The sequence below is a fragment of the Oncorhynchus keta genome, chromosome 21 (genome assembly GCF_023373465.1).
Source record: "Oncorhynchus keta strain PuntledgeMale-10-30-2019 chromosome 21, Oket_V2, whole genome shotgun sequence".
Classification (NCBI taxonomy): Eukaryota; Metazoa; Chordata; class Actinopteri; order Salmoniformes; family Salmonidae; genus Oncorhynchus; species Oncorhynchus keta.
The window spans coordinates 7,955,610-7,970,769 of NC_068441.1; the positions used below are offsets into that span (position 1 = coordinate 7,955,610).

The window sequence follows — 15,160 nt, forward strand, 5'->3', positions numbered from 1 at the left end:
GTACTTGTTTACAGTGATACAACCTGTTGTGTGCAAACGAGTTTGCGTCAGTGCTCTGGATGTCCAGCATCAATCCATTTCTTACACTTTTACATACCCGAGAATCTTCTCTGAATTTACACTGTTTTCTCGTAGATTTTTGGACATAAGACTTGGCCAAAGATACATATTTATCTGAGACTTGAAAATAAGCTGTAGGTTATTTGGCAAGTCACAGATTCTTGCGAGGACAGAATACCAAATAGCCTACCTGAGAAAACCTGAGGAAAAAAAGTCCTCTACACACAAGAGGGTAAGATCCTTGACCAACTTAATGCTCATGTATTGTTTATTTTACAGTTACATTTTGTACATTTTTTTTTGTATACTGCTGACTTTTATTGATTTCTAGCAAAGAGTGTCTAGGTTTCAAGTCAGTATTTAAATGAAATGTATAAGTTATTTTGAGCTCACTCATATTTGATGGTACAAATAAATAATCAATTTCTGTTCAAATGCCTTTGACTCCCACCCTGATAGGCACAGAAAAGAGACATGGATAATTGGAGTCAGGTATATTTGAATGTATATTTTCCAATCACTTTTATTTTCACAAAATGACATGGGTGTGTGATGGTTCCTCATTTGTATACCTATTATTTGTCCCCTCTACAATCAATCGAATCAGTGAACATGGCATTGTTCACTTCAAACCATTTAGCACAGTAATATTGTCTCCTCAAATTGCTTCACAGCTTCAATCAGCAAACTCCATTGATGTCAACCTTGGTCACTCACACAATCACCAGTGAGTAACCAGGCTTTATGATAATAAGCAATGTGAATGAGTAAAGAATGAGGAATGAGTAATGAGTAAACCCATGTCTCTCTCTAGCTATTTTCTGTAATCCAGCACCTGCAGCATATAGCCAACACTCAGTGGATAGTCATTGACAGAGGAAACATCACAACCATGATGTTATTGTTATCAACACCAGCATGCGGTCTGATCGAGAGATGACCCTCCCAGGTTTTATCATGGTTCTCACCCCCCCCCCCCCAAAAAAATATAGCAGATCCTCTGTTATTGACATGATTTAACTTGTTGACAGAACCCCGAGGATGTGTCACTATTTTGGCAACTACACTGGTATTGGTGATATCTGTGGGTGACATGGAAAGGCTTCCCACAGAACAAAGAGATACCAGCAAAGCCTTGCCTATACATTTTAAAATCTAAAGACACACTGTATACTATTGTACAGTTTGCTACTAAAGCCATTTCCCTCTTTCTCCCACACAATTCCCTCTTACGTTTTAGTGCCAAGCCATCAGACTTTGAAATCCTGGCTATAATTGGGAAAGGAACATTTGGGAAGGTATGGTCATCTTTGGCAGTGTTCTCTAAATTGACAAAAAAAATGCTGTTGGTGTATAACCAACAGTTTATATACTTTACTTTGTGTTATTACCTTATTATTAATCAATGTTGTTGCGTCCCCAGGTTCTTCTTGCCAAACTGAAATCCGACAACAAGTTCTATGCTGTGAAAGTGCTGCAGAAAAAAATCATACTGAGGAAAAAAGAGGTTCCACGCAGAGTTTCACATAATTCCGAATATAACAGTCGATTTTTGGGGGGAAAGATACTAAACATGCTGTCGGTAGGAGTCGGTTTAACAATAATGATTCACAATTGCTGTATTTATTTGCCACTGGATTCTTCCATGTGAAGCAAAAGAACATCATGGCATAGAGGAATGTGCTGCTCAAGAGTATGAAACATCCCTCCCTGGTGGGGCTCCACTACTCGTTCCAGACCCCAGAGAAGCTCTACTTTGTCATGGATTACGTCAATGGAGGAGAGGTAATGTACAGAGTAAAGACATAGGCTCTTGTACAAGAGATTTTAAAAATTATTTAATTTCCTTCTACTTTGGATATTCTGCTGTAGCTTTTCTATCACCTTCAGAGAGAGCACTGCTTCTCAGAGCCAAGGGCTCGCTTCTACACGGCTGAGTTGGCCAGTGCCATCGGCTACTTACACTCGCACAACATTGTTTACAGGTCAGTCACACCCTTTCAACAATGTTGACAACTAAGTCTCACCCACTTAACAGCATTCACAGGTCATTCACAGTAAACCCACATGTTCTCTGCTGGTTTCCTATGCTCCCTCTGTGGAAGGTCATTCTGTCAGCAGAGCCTTTAGGCTGTACAGAAGGTTCTCTGTTTAAAAAAAAAACACAATTTTCTCTGTTGTAGAGACTTGAAGCCTGAAAATGTACTGTTAGACTCTGAGGTAAGTGTATGTATATCATGAATTCTCGACTATCGTTATATTAGTTCTCCGTGGGTTGAACAAGGTCACCCTGATGTTTTGATTTGGACCTTCTCCAGGGCCATGTTGTGTTGACTGACTTTGGCTTGTGTAAAGAGGGGATAGACCCGGAGTCCACCACCTCCACTTTCTGTGGAACCCCAGAGGTAAGTTTTGATTTCTATTGTATATCCTACAGTCCCCCCCATTTCCCTTAGTCACTGTATCCACTGACACCGCCTTTTGCTCTGTAGTATTTGGCTCCGGAGGTGTTGAAACAGCAGCCCTATGACCACACGGTAGACTGGTGGTGTCTGGGAACTGTACTTTATGAGATGATATATGGGCTGGTGAGCATACCCTCTGAAAGGCCTAGTCACATGCACTTTTCTGTAATGAATTATGGTTCTGCGTACTATAGTAATGTATTTATCATTCTCCAAACCAAGTCGGCCACACCTCATTGTGAGTATCAACTCATTTTGTCCTCTGTTCCTTCCAGCCCCCCTTCTATAGCCAGGATATGTCTGAGATGTACGACAACATCCTCCACAGGCCCTTGAGTGTGCCAGGGGGGGCCAGCTCTGTGGCGTGTGACCTGCTGATGGGCCTCCTACAGAAAGACCAGCATCGCAGGCTGGGTGCTATCGCAGACTTCGTGAGTGAACTTGTCACAATACGCAGGATGAGGATGTCCTCACCGGACAGTCGACTTTCTCTCTCTTTCCTAGAGTTAACGCACGTGCAGACACATACACACAGACCCACTCTAGAATCACTAGAACCTCATTTATCATCTGGTTTACTTAAAGGGATGCTCCAGAGCTTTTGTATAACTTCAGCCAATAGTTTTGAAAGTAGTGCCAACGAGGCAAAACGGGTCTTTAACAAAAGGCACATCTCAATAGGTGGTCCAGGTGTCCTCTGATAGTGATACGTGGGTTGACTCATAAACCACAGGCAGTATGAGTTAATAGACGAATAACAAAGAGAGTTTCAAACCTCCCTGTCAATAACAGCTAGTTTTCAGGTTACATATCCTTCCAATTAGGCCCCTCCAACTAGGCCCCTCACGCAGACCACCCCCAGACAGTCCAAGCAAAATTGTTGCTTGAGAAATCGTTTTTTTTTTTGCTAAAAGAGCTATTTTGGTTTATTTTTTACAAATTGAAAGGAAAACGATGACAGAAAGGTACTTAATTGTTACCCAGTAAATGATATGATATCAAGATAAAAAAACGGCTGCATTGAGCCTTGAAAATCTTTTTGTCTTTCACATGCAGCTCGAAGTTAAAAACCATACTTTTTTCTCGCCGATAAACTGGGATGACCTTTACCATCGGAGAATCAAACCTCCGTACAACCCCAACGTGGTAAGTGTGTAAAACAAATTTGATTTCAGTATTGTTTTTCGTCGGATTTCGATCCATAACATATATACACAATTAATATGACATTCATTCAGTGTTTTCTGCTGTGCTAAACCTTTTGTCCCAACAGAAAGGCCCAGCATGCAACATGCAGCATATTGATCCAGAGTTCACCAAAGAGATGGTGTCAGGCTCTGTGGGGGTTACCCCTGAATTCTCCAACTTATCAACCAGCAGCCCAAATGCTTTCACTGGCTTCTCCTATGTCTCCAGTGATGACAACTTCCTCTAGTGTAGGACATTCAGATTCTACATTGCTGCCACCCAAAAGAACCAAACTTCTCCCGCCCACTTTGTTAAAATGCACCCCTAATGCATTGGCTCTTCGATTACTTTGTAATTGTATTTGTAAAGCTATTATTGTATCTCATGCAGAAATGAACAATGCAAATAAAGAAAAAAAATGCAAATAGGCTAGGACTTTCAAGGCAATAATAGATAAATCATTCCCTGAAATATATGAATGGGGAGTTAATTGTTAACATGTGGCATCAGTTTGGATGTTATAATAAATATTTGGTTCTGTTATTTGTGGGTTTACCATGCATATCTCAAGAAAATCATTGAAAATCTGTATACTTCAATATGTATATGGTAGCCTCAGAAATAAACATAAAATGAGGTGACCAGATTTTGGAAATGAAAAACCGGGATATTTTTGTAGCACAAAATATATATGATACATTAAAAAAAAAAAAAGTAATTTAACTACATTTAGGCTAAACTGTTTGGACACTACAGACGACTTTGTGAGAAGACTGATTTTCAGGATGTTTCATGGTCTGACACCGTTCTAGCTCTGCCACCTTTCACCACAGATGTGAAATTGTTACATAGGCCGATGTGGTGGATTGAGATGCATCCAATGAAAAAAAGAAATGAATATCGCTTGCTTAAAACTGGCAGATTTTTATGGGGATTATTTTATTAGGCTATGCTGAACAAAAATATAAACTCAACATGCAACAAATTCTAAGATTTGACAAAGTTTCAGTTCATATAAGCAAATCAGTCAATTGAAAGAAATTCCTTAGGTGAAGGTGCAGGTGAAGAAGTTTGATATGGAGGTCCTGGGCTGGTGTAGTTACACAGGGTCTGTGGTTGTGAGACCGGTTGGATGTACTGCCAAATTCTCTAAAACAACATTGGAGGCAGCTTATGGTAGAGAAATGAACATTAAATTCTCTGGCAACGGCTCTGGTAGGACATTCTTGCAGTCAGCATGCCAATTGTACGCTCCCTCAAAACTTGAGACATTATTTTGTTTGACAAAACTGCACATTGTAAAGTGGCATTTTATTGTCCACAACACAAGGTGCACCTGTGTAATGATCATGGTGTTTAATCAGTTTCTTGATATGCCACACCTGTCCGGTGGATGGATTATCTTGACAAAGGAGAGCTTCTCACTAACAGGGATGGAAACACATTTGTGCACAACATTTGAAATAAATAAGCTTTTTGTGCGTATGAAACATTTCTGGGATTTTTTTGTGTGTGCATGAAACATGGGACCAACACTTTACATGTTGCATTTATATTTTTGTTGAGTGTAGATCTCTCGGTGAGAGCATATGCCATCTATAGAGAACCCTCCCTTGAGTTCCCCTGTTATTTTGGACTTCGGCAGAGCAGTAAAAGTGTTGTTTACACTCAAAAGATCGTACAGCTGGTTGACTAAATTGTCAGTGTGAAGACGGAGACAACTAGAGGAGAGGAGGCTCTCCAGGCTCCGGATGCTACATCCTCCCGGCTGAGCACCATCCTCTCCATTAGCTCCAATACAGCCATTTCTGCAGTACTAAATCCCTCTGCATCTGACCAGGTTGCAAGGCTGTTTCTGTCACTTTCGGACACTCTTTTCTCTGAAGAGACCTCCTTCCTGGTGGTGCAGACTCTGCAGTGGGGTTTCTGTGGTAGTGATAATGCTAGTACCCCTGTCACTTCCAGAAGTGCTCATAGTAGCGACAGTCTTCTGGGTCTCATCAATTGAGAAAGTGGTGCTAAAGAAGTTGTCCTGGAACAAGCCTTGGACAAGCCTTTATCAACACGTCCTTCCTGCGACATGAACCCAACGTTGTAGAGAATTGCCCCAATGTTAGAGGATTGTCTGATTCTGACTGAAGGACTTCCCTGACCTCAGTGATCTCCCTAGAGGGTTCAGAAACTGTACTAGACCCAGCTTCCACTGCTGACTAGAAGATGGCAGTTCAAAAAGTAGCCTGTGCTCTTGTTGTGCTCCCTTGTTACTCTGTTGATCCCTTTGGAGATACTCCTCAGTTTCACTGACATGACACAAAGGAAAATGTTAGAACGACATTTGAATGGTCTACTTCCTTCCTCATTACCACAGATGTCTGCTGAAGGGCTGATCAAAGGAACTCCATGGCCCTCAACAGCTGCCAACCCATCTTCGCTATAGTGCTTGGCAGATCCCACCATAGTAAGTAATTACGATATAAGCAGGTTATTTGGAGGGCCCTAGACAGAGCTGCATTGATCTGCTGCAAGACCGCTTTTACAATGGCTCTGGCAGAGACACTCTGGAGAAGCTCTTGCTCTAGTTGGCTAGCGGCTGGGTAGATGTCCTGCAGCACTTCAATCACTCTGTCCGGGACATCTGTGTATATCATATCGACTGGCACCTTGACCTCCACCTCATCACATGTATCCATCCTCAGGACCCCTTGGTACTGGAGCTGCTCAAAACACTCCCCTGAGTTGTTACCCGATGTTTACCATAGATGTAAGGGGCACTAGAGTAAATACAGGAGATGAGATGTCTCACACTCGTCTTACACATTGGACATCATAGCGTTATCATAGTGATACAATAAAGTAATCAAGTAATGACTAGGCACTGGCACTGAGTCAAAGCTTGACATAAATCCAAGTGAGCACCTAGCTGAGGACAGACCTCGGTTTCCCTGGAAGGAAGCATTCATATAACATTTGATTGCACATTGAGTTTGCGGAGTATTGTCGATGATGAAATTCATCAATACAATGAGTAAAAAAGCAAGAGCTAAAAGCGTTTGATGACAGTCCCATTGGCTTTAAAGACGGATCGACAGGTTATTTCGGGCTGACCTCATTTAGTCGACTGGTCTATTGTTTGGTCAATAGGCTGTTGGTCGACCAAGATTTTTTTTATCCGAGCAGTTGCAAATACACTGCATGACCAAAAGTACGTGGACACCTGCTCGTCGAACATCTCATTCTAAAATCATAGGCATTAATATGGAGTTGGTCCCCCCTTTCCTGCTATAACAGTTTCCATCCTTCTTGGAAGGTTTTCCACTAGATGTTGGAACATTGCTGCGTGGACTTGTTTCCATTCAGATTTAATGAGGTTGGATGATTTTAATGTTGTGTGATTAGGCCTGACTTGCAGTTGGAGTTCTAATTCATCCCAAAGGTGTTCGATGGGGTTGAGGTCAGGGCTCTGTGCAGGCCAGTCAAGTTTTTACACGCCGATCTCTACAAATCATTTCTGTATGGACTTCGCTTTGTGCACAAGGTCATTGTCATTCTGAAACAGGAAAGGGCCTTCCCCAAACTGCTGCCACAAAGTTGGAAGCACAGAATCATCTAGAATGTCATTGTATGCTGTAGCGTTAAGATTTCCCTTCACTGGATCTAATGGGCCTAGCCGGAACCATGAAAAACATGGGAGTCCCATAGGGAAGCGTACAATTGGCCCAGCGTTGTCCGGGTTAGGGGAGGGTTTGGCCAGGGGCGGGGGCTTTAATGGGCTCATTGCACTCTAGCGACTTCTTGTGGTGGTCCAGGGCGCCTGCAGGCTGACTTCAGTCGTCAGTTGAACAGTGTTTCCTCCTCCACATTGGTGCAGCTGGCTTCCGGGTTGAGCGGGCGGGTGTTAAGACCCATAGTTTGGCGGGTCATGTTTTCGGAGGACGCATGACTTGACCTTCGCCTCTCCCGAGCAAGGTTGGGGAGTTGCAGTGATGGGACAAGATCGTAAATGGATCGCAATTGGATAATCGTGAAATGGAGGAGAAAAAGGTGGTAATATACACTGCTCAAAAAAATAAAGGGAACATTAAAATAACACATCCTAGATCTGAATGAATGAAATATTCTTATTAAATACTTTGTTCTTTACATAGTTGAATGTGCTGACAACAGAATCACACACAAATTATCAATGGAAATCAAATGTATCAACCCATGGAGGTCTGGATTTGGAGTCACACTCAAAATTAAAGTGGAAAACCACACTACAGGCTGATCCAACTTTGATGTCATGTCCTTAAAACAAGTCAAAATGAGGCTCAGTAGTGTGTGTGGCCTCCACGTGCTTGTATGACCTCCCTACAACGCCTGGGAATGCTCCTGATGAGGTGGCGGATGGTCTCCTGATGGAGACCAACTCCTGGACAGTCTGTGGTGCGTTGGTGGATGGAGCGAGACATGATGTCCCAGATGTGCTCAATTGGATTCAGGTCTGGGGAACGAGCGGGCCAGTCCATAGCATCAATGCCTTCCTGTTGCAGGAACTGCTGACACACTCCAGCCACATGAGGTCTAGCATTGTCTTGCATTCGGAGGAACCCAGGGCCAACCGCACCAGCATATGGTCTCACAAGGGGTCTGAGGATCTCATCTCGGTACCTAATGGCAGTCAGGCTACCTCTGGCGAGCACATGGAGGGCTGTGCGGCCCCCCAAAGAAATGCCACCCCACACCATGACTGACCCACCGCCAAACCGGTCATGCTGGAGGATGTTGCAGGCAGCAGAACGTTCTCCACAGCGTCTCCAGACTCTGTCTGTCACATGTGCTCAGTGTGAACCTGTTTTCATCTGTGAAGAGCACAGGGCACCAGTGGCGAATTTTCTTGGTGTTCTCTGGCAAATGCCAAACGTCCTGCACGGTGTTGGACTGTAAGCACAACTCCCACCAGTGGACGTCGGGCCCTCATACCACCCTCATGGAGTCTGTTTCTGACCGTTTGAGCAGACACGTGCACATTTGTGGCCTGCTGGAGGTCATTTTGCAGGGCTCTGGCAGTGCTCCTCCTACTCCTCCTTGCACAAAGGCGGAGGTAGCGGTCCTGCTGCTGGGTTGTTGCACTCCTACGGCCTCCTCCACGTCTCCTGATGTACTGGCCTGTCTCCTGGTAGCGCCTCCATGCTCTGGACACTACGATGACAGACACAGCAAACCTTCTTGCCACAGCTCGCATTGATGTGCCATCCTGGATGAGCTGCACTACCTGAGCCACTTGTGTGGGTTGTAGACTCCGTCTCATGCTACCACTAGAGTGAAAGCACCGCCAGCATTCAAAAGTGGCCAAAACATCAGCCAGGAGAACCACTCCTTTATTGGGGCTGTCTTGCTAATTGCCTATAATTTCCACCTGTTGTCTATTCCATTTGCACAACAGCATGTGAAATGTATCGTCAATCAGTGTTGCTTCCTAAGTGGACAGTTTGATTTCACAGAAGTGTGATTGACTTGCAGTTACATTGTGTTGTTTAAGTGTTCCCTTTATTCTTTTGAGCAGTATATATATATTAACTGCAAGTATATAAGTATATATTATATATTATATATACAGAGGTTGGACGGGATAGGGGAGTGGGTGATATTTTGGGTGGTGGTTATGGGAGTAGCCAGGTTTGTAGGGAATTATTTTATTTTATTAGAAATTCAGGGTTAGTTAAGAGAATATAGTGATGTAGATAGGTCGTAACTGACCTCACGATGTGTATGCACCTGTCAGTTGGTTGCGATTTGCCAATAAAAAGAAGAAGAGAGGCCCAACTCGGTGGAAAGATGCGACACAGCCGGTTAAATAAGACTTTAAATGTGATAGGAAAGCGTGATTATTGCCAGGAAAAAGAGACCGTGGAGCATGTATTGCTACAGTGTGGGCAGTATCCGCGGGGAAGAGAACCTGTGTCTGTGATCCCTTCTCCTGTTGCTATGCATGTAGCGCCCATGGTTACTCTTGTGGATCAGTTTTGTACCCACAATGCACCATTTTGAGCCACTGGAAGATGGTTTCTTGAGGTATTTAACTAGCCAGCTAACTTCACTTACAACGATTATTATCCTTTTTAAAAAATAGAAATCCGTTAATATTTTAAGATGCATTATGGATTTAGCTACTTTGTTCAAATATAGAAAGAAACAGCAAATTATTGTTCCTTCAACACTTTGCTCGCTAGTGACGATTTGTGTAAGTTAGCTAGCTAACTTAGCTGCTAGCTAGCTAACGTTGAGTAGATCATCATATAGCTACGCAATGCAATAATGTAACAACGTGTTTGTCACAGGTCTTTAAATAGAAGTTAACATACAATGGAGAAGGAGCAGCGCAGCAGTGTTGTTTTTAACGCATCCAAGAGAGAACTGTTCACTGCCAACAATGGTTACAAGTCCCTGCAGAAGAGACTCAGGGCACAATGGAAGATTCAGAGGTAAGTTAACGTTAGGAAGCTAGTTAGCTGACAATATTGTTTGCTGTAACTACATAAGAACAATGCATTGTAGTCACGTATTTGTCATCATAATAAGGTTACTTACTCATATATGTGGTTTTATGTTTGTTCCTGCACAGCATGAAAGAGGAGCTCTCCTTGGAGAAGTTGAATGGTGTGAAGTTGTGGATTACTGCTGGCCCCAGGGAAAAGTTCACTGCAGCTGAGGTGTGTTGCTGGTCAGTTGTAGGAGGTCAAATGACATGCCTTTGGATGGAGTTTTGGGCAGGGTAATCAGGATATTCAAAGAACAGATTTAAAAGTTTCATATCAAAGTTTGATGTGTCCCTGCATTGCAATTCTGCAGCAACACATTCCACTAATATAGAACATTTTTCTGCCAACCTAAACACTATGTTGGTTGCTTTATGTTTTGAGTCAGACATTGATTCGCCTTCTCTTGTTCAGTTGGAGGTCCTGAAGCAGTACCTGGATGGGGGAGGAGATGTCCTTGTGATGCTGGGTGAAGGAGGGGAGATGAAGTATGACACCAATATCAACTTCCTCCTTGAGGAGTTTGGGATAATGGTCAACAATGGTGAGGATCATATGAGAATAGACCTTGTGACTCCGATTGTGGTCATCCAGATATTTAACTGTCAGAGTTTTATTGATGATGAGTGTTTTGTCTTCATTGTTTTACTGTAGATGCTGTCGTGAGGAATGTTTACTACAAGTATTTCCATCCAAAAGAAGCACTTGTGTCCAATGGTGTTCTGAACAGGTTAGTTGATTAACCATTTAGACATTTGGTGTGTCCCAAAGTAATAGTGCTTTTATCATTGCTTTCTTGTCAATGCCAATTAAGTAAATGTCGCAGAAAAGGATAATGGGGTTGATACTTTCACAAGCTATGAGACACATGCATTGTTGCGCTACTCTACAAGCATCTCGCTTTTAATCCTTTAGAGAGATCAGTCGGGCTGCAGGCAAAGTGGTGACAGGGATCATCGAAGATGAAAGTGTCGGGAACAATGCACAGTAGGTCTTCTCGGTTTTCATGTCATCATTGCCAAGTGTATGTTTGTTTTCATGTTTATAACTGTCAACACTCACCAGACAACAGAAATATTATCCCAATTTCATGTTTAATCATATCATATGCCAAACATAAACAAACAGGCAGATTTGCCAAAAGCGGTTGGCCCTTGTTAAACAAGCAAACCAATGAGTGAAACAGTGATTGCAGTTTTGCTTGTCCAGTGCCCCCCTGGTAAAAAAAAATCAACCTGTATTCTTAATGTGTACTTGAACAGGGCCCTCACATTTGTGTACCCGTATGGAGCGACACTGAGCGTGATGAAGCCTGCTGTGGCTGTTCTCTCCACTGGGTCCGTCTGCTTCCCCCTCAACAGGCCTGTCCTCGCCTTCTATCAGGTCAAGGTGAGGAGCTCCTGTTGACCTCCTGCCAACACAATACAACATGATCATGCTTTGTTTTTCGAAGATACAGTATGTCAGTTATTTACTAGTTGTGTCAATTTTTTTTTTTGTAATTTAGGAGGCAGGCAAACTGGCAGTGATGGGGTCCTGTCACATGTTCAGTGACCAGTACCTGGACAAAGAGGAGAACAGTAAAATAATGGTGAGTGGAGTGTCTGTCTATAAACACTCAGACTTGTCACGTTTGAGAGCCAGTAATGTAGGCTCTTTTACCCTTTTCACACGATCATGCAACTGCAATGTGTTGGTTTAGAGATTTTTGTCCTTTCCAGAATGGTTCCAGCAACTATGATGGGTGCATAAACAGGCCAGGGCAGTACAGCATGGCTGTGCATATCTTTGCTCTGCTCAGTTGTGTGAAAAGGGTATTTGACGACTTCCTGATGGGAGGCTTGTTAACGTCTTCACAGTAACACAATAATAGTTGTGAGAGTGTGATCCATATAGCACTGCAATGGTAATGGTTGGTGATCCACTATTTGATCCCCTACTGACTCCATTCGGTTGTAATGTGCCCTTTCTCTTTTTGTTATACAGGATGTCGTTTTCCAGTGGCTCATGGGTGATAACATTATTCTGAACCAGATAGATGCAGAGGACCCCGAGGTGAGAAGCCAAGGCATGTTTTAGGATCTGCAGTTTTACCTTTGAGTCCTAGAAGTGACACTTCACATTCTGTTTGGCTCAGATCACAGATTACACCATGCTGCCAGACACAGGCTGCCTGTCTGAGCGACTGCGAGTATGCTTGCAAGAGGGAGAGGAAAATCCAAGAGACTTTACCTCCCTGTTTGACATGTCTCTACTCAAACTATCAACAAACACGTTGCCCCAAGTCATCAGGTGGGAACACGTACTGCTTTATAAACTGGAGACATCAGTTTTCACTACAGTAGGCCATAGTGGAAGTGGGTACAGGCTGTTTTGTCTTCCATGCCTGCATGTTTAAATCATAAATAAAATTTGTATTGGTCGTGTACACATCATTTCCAGATGTTCTCACAGGTGCAGCAAAATGCTAATGTTTGTAGCTCCAACAGTGCAGTAATACCTAATAATACACACACATCCCAAAATAAAATAAAGGAATTAAGAAATATCAGAACGAGCAATGTCAGAGTCCGGAATATAAATGTATATGATGGTGTGTATAGACAGTAGATGAATAGAAAAGGTATGTACAGCAGTAGTTAAATACGATGAGCCTTGACTGGAATACAGTAGATACGTAAGAAGTGGGTGAAAAAGTATGTAAACATTATTATAGTAACCAGTGTTCAATTACTATGTACATAGGGCAGTAGTCTTTAAGGTGCAGGGTTGAGTACCGGGTGGTAGCCGGCAAGTAACAGTAACTAAGTTTAGGGTAATGGGCGGAGGACGGCTTGTGGTGACTATTTAACAGTCTGATGTTCTGGAGATAGAAGCTGTTTTTCAGTGTCTCTGCCCCAACTTTGATTCACCTGTACTGTCTCTGCTTTCTAGATGGTAGCGGGGTGAACAGGTCGTGACTCGGGTGGCTGAGGTCCTTGATCTTACGGTATGTTTGTTGACAATGTGTTTGACTTGTCCTCCTGCAGTTCCTACAAGCAGATGAATGTCAAACACGAGCCTCTCCAGCTGATCACACCTCAGTTTGAGACTCCCCTTCCACAGCTGGAGCCTGCTGTAAGTTTCCCCTCAGCAACCCTCACTAGCTCTACACAATCTCTTCTAGCTCAACCATTGTGTGGGTTCTATACACTCAACTGAGAATGGCATGTGCATTAGTGATTGTATTCAAATCGAGCTTATTGACTGGGATTTAGTGATGCGACTATACACACTTGATCATTGTAGAAAATGACCAATTTGCCATCCCTCCAAGATCTGTCTGTTTTCTCCTATGGGTTGCTTTGAGCAGGTCTTCCCGCCTGCCTTCAGGGATCTGCCTCCCCCCATGCTTGACCTCTTTGACCTGGATGAAACCTTCTCTTCTGAGAAGGTGCGTTTGGCACAGCTCTCCAACAAATGTAAGTGTCGAACCGTCATACTACATCCTACTATTTTGTTAGCTGATCTCTGACAATGTCAGTGTTAACCCCAGGTCTTATTTGACTTAACGACATTGTTGTTCTTCCTGCAGGCACAGACGATGATCTAGAGTTCTACGTGAGGAAGTGTGGGGACATCTTGGGGGTGACGGGGAAGTTGGATAAAGATCAGAGGGATGCCAAACACATCCTGGAGCACATCTTCTTCCAGGTCGTGGAGTTCAAGAAGCTCAATCAGGTGAGCCATATGAACATCAGACCCTTTGATATATGCACACAAGGTTAGTTGATCTAGGCAATGATTGACATTCATTTGTAATTTATGTCATCAAAATGATCTCTCCCATACAGGAACATGATCTTGACACAGAGACGAGGTTTTCCCCATTCTGATGAATTGCAACCAATGAGGTTGCAAATTGATGTATTTTTCATGGGCTTGTATATACCTACATTCAATCTAATGTATCCATATCGTTTTTCCAGTAACTACAAGAATGTAACTCCATAGCCTTTAAACAGAATGTATATAGTTGATTAGATTAATGTACTAAATCTGACAAGTGAAATTAATATTGTATACGGCTTTCCATATCTGATTGATTACTTGTGGTAAAGGATGACACATTTAGGCATTTACTGTGTAAAGTGTTCCATCATTTCCTCAATACATGGTTGATTTAATCAATAAAAAAATGTATTTACTATAATATTGTAAAATATACATTTTCTTCAGACTGGCATCTTGTGTCCCTTTGTCTGTAAAAGTGAAATTAGAGAACATGTCAATATACAAGCCATTAAACAACCACTGGAGTCTTAGTTGCTCAGCCATAAAACAAATATATACACTTTTAATTAGGAAATAGCATGCCAAAGTGTGGTCCACTTTCACCAAAATGACGTTTTGCTGGCCAAGACACAGCAGCAGTTACTGAGCCTGAGAACCTTACCTCAATTGTTCAGTATAGCACTGTCACATGACCACTTTGGCTTTGGTCTTACCAGCACTGGCTAGCTACTCGTCCATGATTTGGGGTCAATTATTGAACGGTTGTCTAATTATGCAGCGTGTATTTCATCTGATAGTTGATGAGCAACTTCACCAAAAAGGCAGCAATGATGGGTGGGGGCAGTGGCGTGTATTCATGGAGCCAAGGGAAGTCAGGCTTCCCCCCAAAAATTCACCAATAAAAAAATTATGTATCTTCTCTCTGTGTTTCATAATTTCCTTTCAATTCGCAAGAGGCTGAATGTATTTTACGGGAGAAAGCGAAACAACGCCCCTCTGACTCTCTACGTGTAGGCCATCTATCTGATGCTGTCTGGGCCAAACGAGTATGACATTGTTACCGCCTGTAGTATTGAATGGAGCATTTGGCCTACCTTGATAAAAAAAAAAGTTTTAAAAAAGCATAAAAATGTGCCAATCAGCGTTGAGCTAAAC

At 42.7% G+C, this 15,160-nt stretch overlaps 1 protein-coding gene, 1 long non-coding RNA gene and 1 pseudogene across 3 annotated transcripts; 2 read left to right on the forward strand and 1 right to left on the reverse strand.

The window, feature by feature from the left end:
* Positions 1 to 51: 51 nt before the first annotated feature.
* On the forward strand, positions 52 to 4,359 carry LOC118400056 (serine/threonine-protein kinase Sgk2-like; annotated as a pseudogene).
* A 5,239-nt stretch (positions 4,360 to 9,598) lies between these two features.
* Positions 9,599 to 14,456, forward strand: ift52 (intraflagellar transport 52 homolog (Chlamydomonas)). 2 transcript variants are annotated; one of them, XM_035796438.2, is made up of 14 exons: positions 9,599 to 9,767; positions 10,034 to 10,177; positions 10,318 to 10,405; positions 10,646 to 10,775; positions 10,886 to 10,961; positions 11,147 to 11,218; positions 11,494 to 11,620; positions 11,739 to 11,822; positions 12,218 to 12,286; positions 12,369 to 12,523; positions 13,261 to 13,348; positions 13,584 to 13,692; positions 13,806 to 13,951; positions 14,065 to 14,456. In XM_035796438.2, the coding sequence occupies exons 2-14, from the start codon at positions 10,059 to 10,061 to the stop codon at positions 14,104 to 14,106; spliced, it is 1,305 nt and encodes a 434-aa protein (XP_035652331.1). In that variant the 5' UTR covers positions 9,599 to 9,767; positions 10,034 to 10,058; the 3' UTR covers positions 14,107 to 14,456. The 2 variants fall into 2 exon arrangements, with proteins under 2 accessions (XP_035652331.1, XP_052329256.1); XM_052473296.1 differs by lacking the exon at positions 9,599 to 9,767 and having other exon boundaries at positions 9,797 to 10,177.
* Positions 14,321 to 14,815, reverse strand: LOC127910282 (uncharacterized). The gene is made up of 2 exons (XR_008074111.1): positions 14,667 to 14,815; positions 14,321 to 14,472 (listed from the first exon to the last, which is right to left on the reverse strand). It is a non-coding gene; the product is annotated as an uncharacterized LOC127910282 (long non-coding RNA).
* Between the last annotated feature and the right edge of the window lie 345 nt (positions 14,816 to 15,160).

Bases quoted from the DNA above. Each gene is read 5' to 3' on its own strand.
- ift52 (XM_035796438.2), top strand. From the start codon at position 10,059: ATGGAGAAGGAGCAGCGCAGCAGTGTTGTTTTTAACGCATCCAAGAGA. The intron at 11,621-11,738 runs GTGAGGAGCTCC...TTTGTAATTTAG, and splicing joins TCGCCTTCTATCAGGTCAAG to GAGGCAGGCAAACTGGCAGT. The intron at 12,524-13,260 runs GTGGGAACACGT...GTCCTCCTGCAG, and splicing joins ACGTTGCCCCAAGTCATCAG to TTCCTACAAGCAGATGAATG.